The sequence below is a fragment of the Carcharhinus amblyrhynchos genome, unplaced genomic scaffold, assembly GCF_965287045.1.
Source record: "Carcharhinus amblyrhynchos unplaced genomic scaffold, sCarAmb.v2.hapA scaffold_461, whole genome shotgun sequence".
In the NCBI taxonomy this organism is placed as follows: domain Eukaryota; kingdom Metazoa; phylum Chordata; class Chondrichthyes; order Carcharhiniformes; family Carcharhinidae; genus Carcharhinus; species Carcharhinus amblyrhynchos.
Window position 1 is genome coordinate 69038 of NW_027650201.1, and position 19148 is coordinate 88185.

The window sequence follows — 19148 nt, forward strand, 5'->3', positions numbered from 1 at the left end:
CCACTCACCCAGCACCCTCTGAGTGAAAAAATTACCCCTGATATCTCCTCTGTACCTACTCCCCAGCACCTTAAACCTATGTCCTCTCGTAGCGACCATTCCAGCCCTTGGAAAATGTCTCAGAGAATCCATCCAAGTCAGTGCAGAGGGAGTGCCACATTGTCAGAGGGTCAGTGCTGAGGGAGTGCCACATTGTCAGAGGGTCAGTGCAGAGGGAGTGCCACATTGTCAGAGAGTCAGTGCTGAGGGAGTGCCACATTGTCAGAGGGTCAGTGCTGAGGGAGTGCCACATTGTCAGAGGGTCAGTGCTGAGGGAGTGCCACATTGTCAGAGGGTCAGTGCTGAGGGAGTGCCACATTGTCAGAGGGTCAGTGCTGAGGGAGTGCTACATTGTCAGAGGGTCAGTGCTGAGGGAGTGCCACATTGTCAGAGGGTCAGTGCTGAGGAAGTGCCACATTGTCGGAGGGTCAGTGCTGAGGGAGTGCCACATTGTCAGAGGGTCAGTGCGGAGGGAGTGCCGCACTGTCGGAGGGTCAGTGCTGAGGGAGTGCTACATTGTCAGAGGGTCAGTGCTGAGGGAGTGCTACATTGTCAGAGGGTCAGTGCTGAGGGAGTGCTACATTGTCAGAGGGTCAGTGCTGAGGGAGTGCCACATTATCAGAGGGTCAGTGCGGAGGGAGTGCCGCACTGTCGGAGGGTCTTATTTACCCCTCCAAGGAGAGATCTGGGTCATTTATCATGTGGGATCTTGCTCTGTGCCAAAATGGCTGCCCTTTTCTCCTTAATTATGGCGGTGAGCACTCTTCAAACAATAGTAAAACACCTTCCTTGGCCGTGAGGGGAGCTGAGATGTCACGAGGTATTGAACGGGCTGGGGGTGGGGTGGGGTGGTGAACTGGACAATTCCTTTGCGTTTATCATCACGAGGGTGTGGGGTTTTGGGAGGAGAGGTGATTTTTCCAAGGCGGTTCCCCAGCCGGCAAGTAAAACAGAAACCTTTGACTCTGGCTTGCCATTGAGTTGAGTGACACGCCCCTGGCCGGAATCTCTGATGTTAACAAATCAAGTGACTCATTAACAGGGTGGTGTAGGCCTCGGAAAGGCCTGAAACCCTGGTTACTTCTCCAGAGACAACGCATCTCCTGAACCCGACCGACCATTCCACCTTGAACTGAATGGCACAGGTCCTCTCACAGCCCCCACCCTGTCACACCCACCCCCCCCCCATCTGTGCCCGCCCTCGCTCCCCACCCCCCTCACCCACTGCCCTCATCAGGCCAGCCAGTTTGCCCTCCATCAGGCTGAGCACCGTTCAAAATGGCCACCGGGCCTCCCGGCAAATACACCAACGTCCGATTTGTTTCTTAGGAATCAGGCCTGTAAAGCCTCAGGCAAAAGGCCGCTCAGCCCCTCAGCTGGAGTTCCTGCCCCTGCCCCCACCCCCACCCCCCTCATACCTCCCATGTTTATGTGCGTGTACATGTGTCTGTGTATGTGTGAATGTATATGCGTATGTGTGTATGTATGTGTGAATGTATATGCGTGAGTGTGTGTATGTGTGAATGTATATGCGTGAGTGTGTGTATGTATGAATGTATATGCGTGAGTGTATGTATATGTGTGAGTGAGAGAGAGTTTGTGTGTGTGAGAGTTTGTGTATATGAGAGAGAGTGTTTGTGTGTGACAGAGTATGTGTGTGAGAGATTGTGTGTGTGTGTGAGGGAGAGAGTATATGCATGAGGGAGAAAGTGTGTGCGCACGTGTGAAAGTGTGCGCGCGTGTGAGAGAGTGTGTGTGAGAGAGAGAGAGGCTGTGTGTGTGTGTGAGAGAGAGAGGCTGTGTGTGTGTGAGAGAGAGAGGCTGTGTGTGTGTGTGAGAGAGAGGCTGTGTGTGTGTGAGAGAGAGAGAGGCTGTGTGTGTGTGAGAGAGAGGCTGTGTGTGTGTGAGAGAGAGAGAGGCTGTGTGTGTGTGAGAGAGAGAGAGGCTGTGTGTGTGTGAGAGAGAGAGAGGCTGTGTGTGTGTGAGAGAGAGAGAGGCTGTGTGTGTGTGTGAGAGAGAGAGGCTGTGTGTGTGTGAGAGAGAGAGTGTGTGTGTGTGTGTGAGAGAGAGAGGCTGTGTGTGTGAGAGAGAGAGAGAGTGTGTGTGTGTGAGAGAGAGAGGCTGTGTGTGTGTGTGAGAGAGAGAGGCTGTGTGTGTGTGAGAGAGAGGGAGTGTGTGAGAGAGTGTGTTTAGTATAATGTGTGTGCTGGCATTTGCAAATCTCTTGGCATGTAATCATTAACCAGTCTCTGTTACATGAGAGAACAGGATGACCCGGGAGACATGGAAAGCTGCGGGTGGTGTGTGCGTGTATGTGTGGTGTGTGTGTGTGCAGCGGTGGTGGGGGGGTGGTGTGCGGAGACTGGGTTCTCTGGGCTGCTGCTTACTCGCCCGAGCGTGGGAGAGTTCTGTAGCTGGTGGGCGGGCCGTGGGGGGGGGGAGTGGAGAAGAGGAGTGGGAGGAGGAGTGGTCAGCAGCGAGCGCTGAGGAACCATAAATAGCAGTGCTGCCTGCCGCTCTATCGGCTGAAAGCAGGAAGGCGGGGAGACGGTGCACAGTGCAGCCGGACGCTGTGTGTATATAAAGCAGAGTCTCAGAGCCTGGCAGGAGAGCTGTGTGCTGGAGGCTGAACCAGGGATCCAGGAGTGGATCCTGCTTCCGTCTCGTGTGTGTGTGTGCGTGTGTGTGTGTGGTATCAGTGCACAGGCTCGATAGGCGTGTGCGATTCTCCGCTGAGCTCTACTACGGGACCGGGAGTTGGCAACAAACCGCAGCGGACCTCACACTTGATCGTTCCACCGGGCTGCCAATTCGAGCGGTCCACCAAGTAATCTCTGATGCACTATTTTAGACTGAGTTTCAAGTGCTTTGTGGACTGTTTCTGAGGTCCGACCCCCCCCACCCCCACCCCTCCTTTTCTCCTTTCCCCATCGTCGAAAGGAAGAATTCGACAAGAGAACAAGTGAGCCAGGAAGTCTTTATTTTTGTTTGGAACCTACTCTGCTGCCCTCTCTTTCTCTGCAAACTGCCCCCCCCCTCCTCTCTCGTTACCCCCCCACTGCAGAGTGAGAAACAGGCAAGACTCTCAACACCAACCCACCCCCTATACTTGTCCGCCCACCCGGTTAACGGTAAACGGGGTATGCACACCACGACAGCCAGCAGGGACGCTGGCAGGACCAAGTTGGGACGGGGGCAGACAGGCAGCCAACTGGACGACGGGGAGCTCTGGCAGCAGAATGTCCGCTCCCCCTCCGGCAAGGGGCAGTGCCAGCCTCACCTGCCCCCCGTGCCAGAGGACTCGCGGACGGGTGCGCTGATGGCGCCCCCCCTGCCCACCCGGAAGGTGCCGCAGAGGGCGACATGGACCAACCAGATGGACTTCATCATGTCCTGCGTGGGCTTCGCCGTGGGACTGGGGAACGTCTGGCGTTTCCCCTATCTGTGCTACAAGAATGGCGGAGGTAAGAGGTTAGCTCGCACCGGAATCCCATTTTCCACCCCCCTCCTACACTAACCCCCCAGCCCACTGACCCTCTGACAGTGCGGCACTCCCTCAGCACTTACCCTCCCACAATGCGGCGCTCGCTTGGCACTAACCTTCCCACAGTGCAGCACTCCCTCAGCACCGACCCTCCCACAGTGCGGCGCTCCCTCAGCACCGACCCTCCCGCAGTGCAGTGCTCCCTCAGCACCGACCCTCCCACAGTGCGGCGCTCCCTCAGCACCGACCCTCCCGCAGTGCAGCGCTCCCTCGGCACCGACCCTCCCGCAGTGCGGCGCTCCCTCGGCACGGACCCTCCCGCAGTGCGGCGCTCCCTCGGCACGGACCCTCCCGCAGTGCGGCGCTCCCTCGGCACGGACCCTCCCGCAGTGCGGCGCTCCCTCGGCACGGACCCTCCCGCAGTGCGGCGCTCCCTCGGCACGGACCCTCCCTCGGTGCGGCGCTCCCTCGGCACGGACCCTCCCTCGGTGCGGCGCTCCCTCGGCACGGACCCTCCCTCGGCACGGACCCTCCCTCGGTGTGGCGCTCCCTCGGCACGGACCCTCCCTCGGTGTGGCGCTCCCTCGGCACGGACCCTCCCTCGGTGCGGCGCTCCCTCGGCACGGACCCTCCCTCGGTGCGGCGCTCCCTCGGCACGGACCCTCCCACGGTGCGGCGCTCCCTCGGCACGGACCCTCCCACCATGTGGCATTCCAGATACACCCTGAGCCAGATCCTTGGCATCCTCCTAAGTTCCTGATGACACATGGGGAACAGGAACCCCAATGGTGCCATCTTTCAACAGCTGGCCAGAGGATTGTGGATGTTACTGGCTTGGCTGATTTAGGTGGTGTTTGTATTTTGTATCGTGCGAGATGCGAGTTCAAAATTCAGGAATGTTGTCCCTGACTACTTAATCTTGTTGTAACAGTTCCAGACAATCTCAGGTGAAATTCCCTCAAACCACTATTGAGCAACATTTTAATAGATGGGTAGGTCTATAAATTTCCAGCTACTTTTCCCATGCAGTACCTTTAATTCCTCCTGCAGATGCAGCCTGAGACCTCCCAGCAATTGGCTTTTTAGATTTGGCTTTGTTTATACTGCCTTCTGGGAATTAACCAGGCTTGCCTGCTGTTGGCTGAGATCTAAAACGGTCCCCTTCATAGCTTTTTGGTATCCCCTTAAATACATTCTCTCCCATTGTCATCGTCATCCCACCCAGTTCCTTCAGAACTGTTCTCTCCCAGAATTGATTAACTTTGTCTCTTTAGCTTTTAAGAATTGAATGCTAACCACTCTGCGACTGTGGCGTGGCATGGTGGCACAATGGTTAGCACTGCCATGTCACAGCACCAGGGATCCAAGTTCCATTCATGGGTCACTTGTCTGTGAGGAGTTTGCATGTTCTCCCCGTGCCTGCGTGGGTTTCCTCTGGGTGCTCCGGTTTCCTCCCACAGTCCAAAGATTTGATGCATTGGCCATGCTAAATTGCCCCTTAGTTTCAAAGTAAATACATGGGGTTATGAGGATAGAGCCTGGGTGGGATTGTTGTCGGTGCAAACTTGATGGGCCAAATGGTCTCTTTCCGCACTGTTAGGATTCTATGATTTGTTTCCCATCCTTAATTGCCCCCTTGAGAAGGTGGTGGGTGAGCCGCCATCTTGAACCCGCCACAGTCCCGTGTGGTGTAGGTACACCCACAGCGCTGTCAGGGAGAGAGCTGCAGGATTTTGAACCCAGCCACAGTGAAGGAACAGCTGATATATTTCCAAGTACAGCGCCAGGGACCTGGATTTGATTCCTGGCTTGGGTCACCATCTGTGCAGAGTCTGCACATTTCTCGGGTGCTCCGGTTTTCTCCCACAGACCGAAAGACGTGCTGTTAGGTGCATTGGCTGGGCCAAATTCTGTCTCAGTGTAACCCGAACAGTGTGGCAGCTAGGGCATTTTCACAGTAACTTAATTGCAGTGTTAATGAAAACCTACTTGTGACACTAGTTAATAAGTTGGGATGATGTGTGTGTGTGTGTGTGTGGTGGGGGGGGTGGTGGCGGGAATGGGAGGGGAACTTGCAAGTGGTGGCTGTTCCCCATGGCGCCTGCTGCTCTTGTCCATCTTAGTGGGTAGAGGTGGTGGGTTTGGGTGGCGCTGTCGAAGGAGCCTTGACGAGTCGCTGCAGTGCATCTTGTAGACGGTACACACTGCTGCCGCTGTGCGTCGGTGGTGGAGGGAGTGAATGTCGAGGGTGGGTGGTTAGTGTGTCGATCGAGCGGGGGGAAGGGGGGGCGGTGGGGTGCTGCTTTGTCCTGGATGGTGTCGAGCTTCTCGAGTGTTGTCGGAGCCACGCTCATCCAGGCAAGTGGGAGAGTATTCCATCACACTCCTGACTTGTGCCTTGTAGATGGTGGACAGGCTTTGAGGGGGGGGGGAGTCAGGAGGTGAGTTACTCTCCGCAGGATTCCCAGCCTCTGACCTGCTCTGGGAGCCATGATGTGGATATGCCAGTGTTGGACTGGGGTAAACACAGTAAAAAGTCTGACAACACCAGGTTTAAGTCCAACCGATTTATTTGATAGTAAATTCACTGGCTTTCGAGGTTACCCTCTTCGTCAGGTGAATGGAGAGTTCACCTGACGAAGAGGGTAACTTCGAAAGCTAGTGAATTTACTATCAAATAAATCAGTTGGACTTAAACCTGATGTTGTCAGACTTTTTGCTCTGGGAGCCACAGTATTTATATGGCTGGGTCCAGTTCAGTTTCTGGTCAGTGGTAACCCCCAGGATGTTGATAGTGACCTGAATCTCTCCATTTTATGAGTGTGGGCATTGCGAGATTACCTCCGAGCTAATTGTAATGAGAACAAAACAAACTGGTTTGATAGAAGACTGGCAGGTCACAGCTTGGTGAAGTTAAAGCCTCGGAAATCAAATCAATCTCAAAACCACATCTAAAACAGTTCAATCCTGCTCCCCTCAGTCCAATCAGTAACACATTTCCTCACTGGACTGATTGTCTCAGTGATTTTTTTCAAAATAACACGCAATGTGATTCCACTGTCTTGAGGTTTATTCAGAGGAGGTGCGAGAACATAACTCAGAGGCAACTGTAAAGAAATTGTTAAACTTGCATCCAACCTCATTCCGCCATACTTGTGCACTGCTCCGGTTTCTCTATCCCACTTAGAATACTATTGCCCTTAGAAGGTAGGCGATGGCTCAGTGATATTATCACTAGATGATTAATCCAGAAACTCAGTTAATGTCCTGGCGTCCTGGGTTCGCATCCTGCCACCCAGGGGGCTTGAAGCTCTGGAATTTCCTCCCAAAACCTCTCTGTCTCTCCTCCTTTAAGACATTCCTTTAAAATCAGCAATATGACCAAGCTTTTGGTTGCCTGACCCTGATATGCCCTGATGTATCTTGAGGTCAGATTCTGACTCAATTGTGCTCCTGTGAATGAAGAAGGAGCTTTACTCTGTATCTAACCCCGTGCTGTACTTGTCCTGGGAGTGTTTGATGGGGACAGTGTAGAGGGAGCTTTACTCTGTATCTAACCCCGTGCTGTACCTGTCCTGGGAGTGTTTGATGGGGGACAGTGTAGAGGGAGCTTTCCTCTGTATCTAACCCCGTGCTGTACCTGTCCTGGGAGTGTTTGATGGGGGGGACAGTGTAGAGGGAGCTTTCCTCTGTATCTAACCCCATGCTGTACCTGTCCTGGGAGTGTTTGATGGGGACAGTGTAGAGGGAGCTTTACTCTGTATCTAACCCCGTGCTGTACCTGTCCTGGGAGTGTTTGATGGGGACAGTGTAGAGGGAGGTTTACTCTGTATCTAACCCCGTGCTGTACCTGTCCTGGGAGTGTTTGATGGGGACAGTGTAGAGGGAGCTTTACTCTGTATCTAACACCATGCTGTACCTGTTCTGGGAGTGTTTGATGAGGGCAGTGTAGAGGGAGCTTTACTCTGTAACCCCGTGCTTGTTTCTATGTCCAATTGTGTCTGAGCATCTGTGTGTGTGTCTGTGTGAGAGTGAGTGTGTATGTATGTGATTGCCTGAGAGAATGTGTGTGTGAATGAGAATTGATTTGATTTATTATTGTCACATGTATTAGTATACAGTGAAAAGTATTGTTTCTTGCTCACTATACAGACAGAGCATAACGTTCATAGAGAAGGAAAGGAGAGAGTGCAGAATGTGTGTTACAGTCATAGCCAAGGTGTAGAGAAAGATCAACTTAATGCGAGGTAGGTCCATTCAAAAGTCTGATAGTATCAGGGAAGAAGCTGTTCTTGAGTCGGTTGATAAGTGACCTCAGACTTTTGTATCTTTTTGCCAGCTGGAGAAGATGGAAGGGAGAATGTCCAGGTTATGTGGGATCCTTAATTATACTGGTTGCTTTGCTGAGGTAGTGGGATGTGTAGACAGAGTCAATAGATGGGAGGCTGATTTGTGTGATGGATTGGGCTACATTTAACGACCCATTGTGGTTTCTTGCGGTCTCGCTCAGAGCAGGAGCCATACCAAGCTGTGATGCACTCAGAAAGAATGCTTTCTACGTTGCACCAGTAAAAAATTCAGTGCGTGAGAGGTGAGTGAGTGCGCGCGCGCGCGAGAGGGTGAGTGAGTGCGCGCGCGCGCGAGAGGGTGAGTGAGTGCGCGCGCGCGCGAGAGGGTGAGTGAGTGCGCGCGCGCGCGAGAGGGTGAGTGAGTGCGGCGCGCGCGCGAGAGGGTGAGTGAGTGCGCGCGCGCGCGAGAGGGTGAGTGAGTGCGCGCGCGCGCGAGAGGGTGTGATGCGGCGCGCGCCGCGAGAGGGTGAGTGAGTGCGCGCGCGCGCGAGAGGGTGAGTGAGTGCGCGCGCACGCGAGAGGGTGAGTGAGTGGCGCGCGCGCGAGAGGGTGGTGAGTGCGCGCGCGCACGCGAGAGGGTGAGTGAGTGCGCGCGCGCGCGCGAGGGTGAGTGAGTGCGCGCGCAGCGCGCAGAGGGTGAGTGAGTGCGCGCGCGGCGAGAGGGTGAGTGAGTGCGCGCCGCGAGAGAGGGTGAGTGAGTGCGCGCACGCGCGAGAGGGTGAGTGAGTGCGGCGCGAGAGGGTGAGTGAGTGTGCGGCGCGCGCGCGAGAGGGTGAGTGAGTGCGTGCGCGCACGCGAGAGGGTGAGTGAGTGCGCGCGCCGCGAGAGGGGTGAGTGAGTGCGCGCGCGCGAGAGGGTGAGTGAGTGCGCGCGCGCGCGAGAGGGTGTGAGTGCGCGCGCGCGCGAGAGAGGGTGAGTGAGTGCGCGCGCGAGAGGGTGAGTGAGTGCGCGCGCGAGAGGGTGAGTGAGTGCGCGCGCGCGAGAGAGAGAGAGAGTGAGTGAGTGCGCGCGCGAGAGAGTGAGTGCGCGCGCGAGAGAGGGTGAGTGAGTGCGCGTGCGCGAGAGGGTGAATGAGTGCGAGCGAGAGGTGAGTGAGTGCGAGCGAGAGGGTGAGTGAGTGCGAGCGAGAGGGTGAGTGAGTGCGCGCGCGAGAGGGTGAGTGAGTGCGCGCGCGAGAGGGTGAGTGAGTTGCGCGCGCGCGAGAGGGTGAGTGAGGCGCGCGCGCGCGAGAGGGTGAGTGAGTGCGCGCGCGCGAGAGGGTGAGTGAGTGCGCGCGCGCGAGAGGGTGAGTGAGTGCGCGCGCTGCGAGAGGGGAGTGAGTGCGCGCGCGCGCGAGAGGGTTAGTGAGTGCGCGCAGGCGCGCGAGAGGGTGAGTGAGTCGCGAGCGTGAGGGTGAGTGAGTGAGGCGCGCGAGAGGGTGAGTGAGTGCGCGCGCGAGAGGGTGAGTGAGCGCGCGCGAGAGGGTGAGTGAGCGCGCGCGAGAGGGTGAGTGAGTGCGCGCGCGAGAGGGTGAGTGAGTGCACGCGCGTGCGTGAGAGGGTGAGTGAGTGCACGCGCGTGCGTGAGAGGGTGAGTGAGTGCGAGCGAGAGGGTGAGTGAGTGCAGAGCGAGAGGGTGAGTGAGTGCGTGAGAGGGTGAGTGAGTGCGTGTGTGTGAGAATGAGTGACTGAGTGGAGTGTCTCCTTTACACTTGCTTGCTATCTGAATGATCCGATCATTATCTCCGGGCAGTGAGGGTGAGTGGCAGCAATGGAATGTGTTTTGGAATGGGAGTGTGACTGTTGATAGAGGATTGGCAGGGTCGATACAGGAATGGGAGCAGAGGGTGGGTCAAAACACACTGTTTCAACCCAAAGGTATCTATTTACATTGCATCATGAGATCAGAGTGAGTGGTGGTGAATGCCGGAATGTTTACATACGTAACCAAGTGCTGAGGACTCCTCTGATTGTAAGGCCTAGATAGGGAATGGGGAGCTGGTGGGGGGGGATGGGGGCGTGGTGGCGGATTGCTGAGGGTCTGTGGGTGGGCACTCAGCATCTATCCCAGAGGCCTTGGAGGTTCCTGTGTCAGGGCATTGCAAAGGGGAGTATTGATGGCCCTCACAGGTCAGCAGAGCAGCAACTAGGCTCTCTGTCTGTGTCTCCCACTGCCCCCCCACCCCGCTCTCTCTCCCTCTCTTTATCTATGTCTCTTACACTCTCACCCTCTCTCTCCCTTTGTCACTTTCAGTCTCTCAGTTTCAACCTCTGTCCCTTTCGCTTGCTATCTCAATCTCACTCTCAATCTCTCTCACTCTATGTCTCTGTCTATCTCTTTCTCTCTCTGACTCTTCCTCTCTATCTGTCCCTTTTTCTCTGTCCCTCTCTCTGTCCCTCTCCATCTTTTGCTCTTTCTGTCACTCTCTCTCTTACTTTCCCTCTCTCTGTCTCTTCCTCTGTTGCTCTCTCTGTGTCTCTCTCTCTCTCTTTGTCCCTTTCTCTCTCTGTCTATCCCTCCCTCACTTTATTTTTCTGTCTCTTCCTCTGTTGCTCACTGAGTTCCTCTCTGTCTCTCACTGTCTTTTGCTCTTTCTCTCCCTCCCTCTCACTATGTTGCTATCTCTCTCTCTCTGTCCCTCTCTCTCTCTCTCCGAAACCCGGTAAAATCTGGGAGTAACTGTTCCTGGTCTGAACTGGAGTTTCATTTTAAGGAAGACATGAGCAGCTCAGGCTAGAAGTGGCTATTTCCAGATTTCACCGGTTTTTACTTCTGTAGACGGAGAGAGAGAGAGGGAGAAGGAAAGAGAGCGAGGGAGAGAGAAAGTGAGGCAGACAGACAGAGAGACAGAGAGAGAGACAAAGATAGAGACAGAGAGAGAGACAAAGATAGAGACAGAGAGAGAGACAAAGATAGAGACAGAGAGAAAGTCAGAAAGACAGAGAGAGAGAGACACACACGCAGACACAAAGGGCGAAGCCAGTGTGGAATGTGTTCCCTGGAGGCTGATTTCAATGTGCAGGACAGTGACTGTCCCACACACTAGAGATCAGGGTCGATGCAGAGAAAAGGAAGGGTGCAGCGTTTGCTGTGTCATTTACCAGAACTAGAGGGGACAGCCTCAAAATGTGGGGCGGGGGGAGGGGTGGGTGGTGTGTGGGGTGCAGTTTAGGACAGAGTTGAGGAGGAACTTCTTCTCTCAGAGGGTGGTGAGTCTCTGGAATTCTCTGCCCATTGAAGTGGTGGAGGCTACCTCATTGAATATGTTTAAGTCACGGGTAGATAGATTTCTGATCGATAAGGGAATTAAGGGTTATGAGGAGCAGGTGGGAAAGTGGAACTGATCCACTTCAGATCAGCCATGATCTTATTGAAGGGCTCGATGGCCCACTCCTGCTCCTATTTCTTGTGTGTCTAATGTAGTCCCCCTCCCCCTGAGGGAGGGTGGAGGGGGTAACTGCGGATCTGTCTCTGGGAGATGCGACTCCTGTGAAAAATAAAATAGTGATGAAGAAGCTGTGCCCAGAGTGTCAGACAGAGAGAGAGACACACACAGACCTCAGTCACTAGGCACGCTGGGTAGATTTTCATTCAGCCCAGAGACAGCCTGAAATCTCAATTGGCTTCACTGGTAAAAATGCAGACCCTCCTCCCTCTCTCTCTATCTCTCTGTTTCTCTCTCTCTCATTCTCTGTCTGTCTCTCTGTTGTCTCTATGTCTGTCTCTCTCTCTGTTCCTCACTCTGTCTCTGTCTCTGTCTTTCTTCCTCTCTCTCTCTCTCTCTGTGTCTCTCTCTTTCTGTCTCTCCCTTTGTGTCTCTCTTTCTGTCTCTCTCTGTGTCTCCCTCTCTCTCTCTCTGTCTCCCTCTCTCTCTGTCTCCCTCTCTCTCTCTGTCTCCCTCTCTCTCTCTGTCTCTTTCTCTCTTTGTCTCTGTCTCTCTCTGTCTCTGTCTTTGTCTCTGTCTCTCTCTCTATCTCTCTCTGTGTCTCCCTCTATCTCTCTCTCTGTCTCCCTCTCTCTCTCTCTGTCTCTGTCTCTCTCTCTCTCTATCTCTCTCTATGTCTCCCTCTCTCTCTCTCCCTCTCTGTCTCTCTCTCTCTCTCCGTCTACAGAAGTAAAAACCGGTGAAATCTGGAAATAGCCACTTCTAGCCTGAGCTGCTCATGTCTTCCTTAAAATGAAACTCCAGTTCAGACCAGGAACAGTTACTCCCAGATTTTACTGGGTTTCAGAGAGAAAATCCCATGTTCTACATCGGCTTCACCCTTTGTGTGTGTGTGTGTGTGTGTGAATGTGCCTGTGTAAGTGTGTGCATGTGACGATGAAAAGTGCAGACCCACCTCTCTCTGCCTCTGTTTGTCTCTATCTCGGTCTCTGTCTGTTCCTCTCTGTGTCTCTGTTTCTCTCAGTCTCACTCTCTGTCTGTCCCTGTGTGTGTGTGTGTGTGTGTGTGTGTGTGTGTGTGTGTCTCTCTGTCTGTCTTTCTCTGTGTTTCACACATAAAAAATCGGAACAGGAGGAGGAGGCCATTCGGCCCTTCGAGCCTGCTCTGCCATTCATTATGATCAAGGGTGATCATCAAATTCAATATTCTGATCCCTCCCTTCCCCCCATATCCCTTGATCCCTTTAGCCCCAAGAGCTATATCTAATCACACAACATATTGGCCTCAACTCCTTTCTGTGGGAGTGAATTCCACACATTCACCACCCTCTGGGTGAAGAAATTTCTCCTCACCTCAGTCCTAAAAGGTTTGCCTCTTATCCTCAAATGGTGACCCCCCAGTTCTGGACTCCCCCCACTATTGGGAATATTCTTTCTGAATCTACCCTCTCTAACCCTGTTGGAATTTTATAAGCTTCCACGAGATCCCCCCTCACTCTTCTCAACTCCAGTGAATATAATCCCAACCGGCTTAGTCTCTCCTCATATGACAGACCTGCCACCCCAGGAATCAGCCTGGTAAACCTTCACTGCACTCCCTCTAGAGCAAGGACATCCTTCCTCAGATAAGGCCAATATATCATTTGCCTTCTTTACTGTCTGCTGTACCTGCACATTAACTTTCAGCGACTGAAGCACGAGGACTCAAAGGTCTCACTGAGTATCTACTTCTCTCAATTTACACCCATTAAAGTAATAATCTGCCTTCCTATTATTGCTACCAAAGTGGATAACCTCGCATTTATCCACACTATACTACATCTGCCAGGTATTTGCGTGCACACTCAGCCTGTCCAAATCACACTGAAGCATTGCTGTATCCTCCTCCCTTTCTCTCTGCCTGTCTCTGTTTCTTTCTCTGCTTGTCTGTCTGTCTTTGTCTCTCTCTGTCTGACTCTGTCTGTCTCTCTCTCTCTAATCTGTGTGTGTGTGTGTATCTCTGTCTCTCTCAGCCTCGCTCTGTGTCTATTTGTCTCTGTCCCTCTTTGTCTCTCTGTCCATCTCTGTCTCTCAGTCTCTCTTGGTGTCTCTCTCTGTCTCTTTCTATCTCTGTCTCTGTCTCTCTCTCTTTATCTATCTGTCTCTCTCTATCTATCTGTCTCTCTCTCTTTATCTATCTGTCTCCGTTTCTATCTCTAACTCTCCGTCTCTCTCTCTCTCTCTGTCTCTCTCTCTTTGTGTCTGTCTCTCTCTGTCTCTGTATTTCTGTCTCTGTCTCTTTGTGTCTGTCTCTCTCTGTCTTATCACTCTGTCTCTGTCGCTTTTTGTTTCTATCTGTCTGTTTGTCTCTCTCTCTTTGTCTCTCTGTCCATCTCTATCTCTCAGTCGTTTTCTCTGTCTCTCTCTCTGTCAGTCTCTCTCTCTGTTTTTCTCTCTCTCTGTGTCTCAGTTTTTCTGTGTGTCTCTCTCTCCCTCTCTCTCTCGTCCAGCCCATCCCGATACCTGACCCTGTTGAATCTCCTGCTAAAACGTGAGTTTTCTGGAAGGAATATAGCTGAGAGACAGCTGCAGAGTGAAGGCAGGCTTTGTTACAGATTGGGAGACGTGTGAAACTGCACAGACACAACCTTGCAATGTGACACAGGGATCCCACCCAGTCCACGTGGCATGGACACCTGCCAACACTCGCCAATGCCAGGCATGGAATGGATTAATGATCACGAGATATCTCAATCCTCACCCACTTCCAATTTCCCTCAATCCCCACCTTCTCCCCATACCCTTCAATCCACTTTCTCCCCGTATTCCTCAATCCCACCTTCTCTCCGTATCCCTCAATTCCCATTCACGCCCCGACTCCCTCAGTCCCCACCTTCTCCCCGTATCCCTCAATCCCACCTTCTCCCCGTATCCCTCAATCCCCACCTTCTCCCCGTATCCCTCAATCCCCACCTTCTCCCCGTATCCCTCAATCCCCACCTTCTCCCCGTATCCCTCAATCCCCACCTTCTCCCCGTATCCCTCAATCCCCACCTTCTCCCTGTATCCCTCAATCCCACCTTCTCCCCGTATCCCTCAATCCCACCTTCTCCCCGTATCCCTCAATCCCACCTTCTCCCCGTATCCCTCAATCCCCACCTCCTCCCCGTATCCCTCAATCCCCACCTCCTCCCCGTATCCCTCAATCCCCACCTTCTCCCCGTATCCCTCAATCCCCACCTTCTCCCCGTATCCCTCAATCCCCACCTTCTCCCCGTATCCCTCAATCCCCACCTCCTCCCCGTATCCCTCAATCCCCACCTCCTCCCCGTATCCCTCAATCCCCACCTTCTCCCCGTCTCCCTCAATCCCCACCTTCTCCCCGTATCCCTCCATCCCCACCTTCTCCCCGTATCCCTCAATCCCCACCTTCTCCCCGTATCCCTCAGTCCTTCCAGTAACTAGCACTCATTGAGGAAGATTGGCATCTCACAGGGTGGAGAAGGGACAAGAACTCCAAAGGGGTACCAAAGCAGGTTGGGGGGATTGGGGGGTAATTGAGGGGCCCTGGTAGGGCCTGCTGACTCAGCCCCTCCTAAGCACTTGTGAAATGAGACCCTCCCCCCAACTTGCCAAGGCAGTGGGGACTCACCCAGCTGCAGGTTGGCACCCCGATCCACGTTACCACTTACCAGTAATCCAGCTGCTCGACTGAGAGAGGCATCGCTCTTATACAACCCCTATTTCCTTGTACTAAAGGAGAGGTGAGGTTTTCACAGGTGGGGGAAATTCCAGGATGAATTGAGCCCACAGCTGCTGAGGTCAGTCAGGAGGCTTGCAACACTCCGACAGTGCGATGCTCCCTCGGCACTGACCCTCCCACAGTGCGATGCTCCCTCGGCACTGACCCTCCCACATTGCGGCGCTCCCTCGGCACTGACCCTCCCACAATGCGGCGCTCCCTCGGCACTGACCCTCCCACAGTGCGGCACTCCCTCTGGAAGTTTAACAATTTCTTAACAGTTGCCTCTGAGTTATGTTCTCGCACCTCCTCTGAATAAACCTCAAGGCAGTAGAATCACATTGCGTGTTATTTTGAAAAAAATCACTGAGACAATCAGTCCAGTGAGGAAATGTGTTACTGATTGGACTGAGGGGAGCAGGATTGAACTGTTTTAGATGTGGTTTTGAGATTGATTCGATTTCCGAGGCTTTAACTTCACCAAGCTGTGACCTGCCAGTCTTCTATCAAACCAGTTTGTCTTGTTCTCATTGCAATTAGCTCAGAGGTAATCTCGCAATGCCCGCACTCATAAAATGGAGAGATTCAGGTCACTATCAACTTCCTGGGGGTTACCACTGACCAGAAACTGAACTGGACCCAGCTATATAAATACTGTGGCTCCCAGAGCAGGTCAGAGGCTGGGAATCCTGCGGAGAGTAACTCACCTCCTGACTGACCCCCCAAAGCCTGTCCAGCATCAACAAGGCACAAGTCAGGAGTGTGATGGAATACTCTCCCACTCGCCTGGATGAGCGCGGCTCCAACAACACTCGAGAAGCTCGACACCATCCGGGACAAAGCAGCCTCCCGGCTCGATCGACACACTAACCACCCACCCTCCTTCGACTCCTTTGACAGTGCCGCCCAAACCCACCACCTCTATCCCTTAGAAAGATAAGGCGAGGGGTGGGCATGGACTGATTGGGGTGTCCTCCTCTTGGGCAACCTGGCAATTCAGAACCCTGCCCCTTCTGTCTGTCCCTCGAAACCGAGATCGCACCCCCCCTCCCCAGCTTCGTCCACAGCCCCCCTGGGCATCCTCCTCCACCTCCAGGTTCTCTAACTTCCCCTCCCCAACCCCCTTCATTTTAAGGGTAAAGGAAATTTGCCCTCCTTGCTCCCTTTGGCCCCTCAAAGTGACCTCCCCCCCGCAACACACACACACACACACACACACACACTCCGCAATCGGCTCTAAGGGGGGGGGAGGGTGGGGCTAATTGGAGACGGGGAACGAACCCTGGTCAGGCCTGGGCCTGCTTTGGTCCCAGAGAAAGACCAACGGCATAAAACAAATCTCCTAAATCTGAACAGGGCAAAGTAAGTCATCATCTGAATGGTATTTACTACAAAGAGACTGGTGCTGCCAAGTCAGGAAGTTATTGCAACCAGTTACACTGGTATGCCAAAGGTATGGGATCTACTCGCATATGAAGGCGATGAGGAAATGGCTGAGGCTTTAAATAAGTTTTTTGCCTCAGTCTTCATGGAGGAGGACACGAATAGTTTGCCAGATATTAAAGATAGAAGAATGGTAGGAGTTCAGGGCCTAAATGCGATTACTGTCACTAGAGAGGTAGTGCTTGATAGACTGATGGGACTGAAGGTGGACAAGTCCCCGGGACCAGATGGAATGCATCCCAGGGTGTAGAAAGAAATGGCAGAGATGATAGTGGATGCCTTAGCAATTATTTATCAAAATTCGCTGGATTCCGGGGAAGTGCGGGAAGATTGGAAAATGGCTAATGTTACGCCGCTGTTTAAAAAAGGTAGCAGACAAAAGGCAGGGAATTATAGGCCGGTTAGTTTAACGTCTGTAGTTGGAAAAATGCTAGAATCCGTCATCAAAGAAGAAATAGCGAGGCACCTAGAGAAGAATGGTTTGATCGAGCAGACGCAGCACGGATTCATTAAGGGGAGGTCATGCTTGACGAATTTATTGGATTTCTATGAGGATGTGACTAGTGCGGTAGATGGAGGGGAACCGGTGGATGTGGTGTTTTTAGATTTCCAAAAGGTGTTCGATAAGGTGCCTCACAAAAGGTTGCTGCAGAAGGTTAGGGTGCACGGAGTTGGGGGTAAGGTGTTAGCGTGGATAGAGGATTGGCTGTCTAATAGGAAGCAGAGAGTTGGTATCAATGGGTGCTATTCTGGTTGGCAGTTGGTGACTAGTGGAGTGCTGCAGGGATCAGTGCTGGGGCCTCAGCTATTTATCATTTATATAGATGATCTGGAGGAGGGGGCTGAGTGTAGGGTAACGAAATTTGCTGATGACACGAAGATGAGTGGAAAAGCAAATTGCGTGGAGGGTGTGGAAAGTCTGCAGAGAGATCTGGATAGGCTGAGCGAGTGAGCGAGGACCTGGCAGATGGAGTATAATGTTAGCAAGTGTGAGGTTATCCACTTTGGCAGAAATAATAGTAGGAGGGATTATTATTTAAAAGGCGAAAAGCTGCAGCATGCTACGGTGCAGAGGGACCTGGGGGTCCTTGTGCATGAGTTGCAAAAACCCAGTCTGCAGGTGCAGCAGGTGGTCAAGAAGGCGAATGGGATGCTGGCCTTTATAGTGAGGGGGATAGAATATAAAAGTAGGGAGGTCTTGCTGCAACTGTACAGGGTACTGGTGAGGCCGCAGCTGGAGTACTGTGTGCAGTTTTGGTCACCGCACTTGCAGAAGGATATATTGGCCTTGGGCGGAGTGCAGAGGAGGTTCACTAGGCTGATACTGGAGATGAGGGGCTTGGCCTATGAAGAGAGACTGAATAGACTGGGTCTGTACTCATTGGAGTTTAGAAGGATGAGGGGGGATCTTATAGAGACGTATAAGATAATGAAGGGGATGGATAGGGTAGAGGTGGAGAGACTCTTCCGGCTCAGAAAGGACAACAGGACTAGAGGGCACAGCCTCAAGATAAAGGGGGGGCGGTTTAGAACGGAGTTGAGGAGGAACTTCTTCACTCAAAGGTGGTGAATCTCTGGAATTCTCTGCCCGTTGAAGTGGTGGAGGCTACCTCGCTAAGTATATTTAAGACGCGGGTAGATAGGTTTTTGGTAGGCAAGGGAATTAAGGGTTATGGGGAGAAGGCGGGAAAGTGGAACTGATCCACTTCCGATCAGCCATGATCTTATTGAATGGCGGGGCAGGCTCGAAGGGCTAGATGGCCTACTCCTGCTCCTACTTCTTATGTTCTTATGACAGAGTCAATGAATGGGAGGCTGGTTTGCATGATGGATTGAGCTTTATCCACGACCTTTTGTAGTATCTTGCTGTCTTGAGCAGAGCAGGAGCCCATACCAAGCTGTGATACAACCAAAAAAAATGCTTTCTATGGTGCACCTGTAAAAGTTGGTGAGAGTTGTAGCTGACGTACCAAGTTTCCTTACTCTTTTGAGAAAGTAGAGGCGTTGGTGGGGATTTCTTAACTATAGTGTTGGCATGGGTGGGGGGACCAGGACAGGTGGTTGGTGTGGCACCCAAAAGCTTGTAGCTCTTGACCCTCTCTCCTTCATCCCCATTGATATCAATAGGGGCATGTTCTCCTTTACGTTTCCTGAAGCCAATGATTATCTCCTTTGTCTTGTTGACCTTCAGTAAGTTCCAGCACAGAGGTACAAGTTCCTTATTACTCTACCACGTAACCTGTCCGAGTGTGAATCTTTTGCAAGGTTGTGCCAATGATCATCACGTATCTTTATTGAGGCAATTAACAATGTAATTGTAATTGTCACAACATGCTGACTCAGTACTATCCCAAAACAAAATACCTGCCTGTTCAATGTAGTTCTGTCACTGGGCAGCACTTACGTACCAATCCTGAGCGTGCCAACAGCTTTGCCAACATGGCACCATTCCATTCAGTCAGTTGGTGATTAATTAGTTAAGCCGATGTCTCAGTTGTCAGTGACCTCATTCCTGGCTCTCTCACATGCCCACTAACCAAAATGTCACACGTGTGCACGATGAGGCTGGGACACACGGCTGAGTGTTGTATATAGAACCCTGACCCAAAAACAAGAAAGAGAGACGGAGAGACAGAGACAGAAAGACAAAGAGAGAGAGTTAGAGACAGAAAGCGAGACATAGAAGGAGAGACAGAGACAGAAAGACAAAGAGGGAGAGAAAGAGAGGGAGAGACATAGAGAGAGGGAG

The 19148-nt window shown here is 52.7% G+C and overlaps 1 protein-coding gene across 3 annotated transcripts in view; it reads left to right on the forward strand.

Moving 5' to 3' along the window:
- The first annotated feature begins 2503 nt into the window (after window positions 1-2503).
- LOC145339431 (creatine transporter-like) overlaps window positions 2504-19148 on the forward strand; it is a 55811-nt gene continuing 39166 nt past the window's right edge. The window contains exon 1 of one of the 3 annotated variants that reach the window (XM_080183896.1): window positions 2504-3503. In XM_080183896.1, coding sequence (XP_080040022.1) covers window positions 3182-3503 — 322 coding nt within the window. In that variant the 5' untranslated portion in view covers window positions 2504-3181. The remainder of the gene's footprint in view (window positions 3504-19148) is intronic. The other 2 variants (XM_080183897.1, XM_080183895.1) reach the window with 2 other exon arrangements.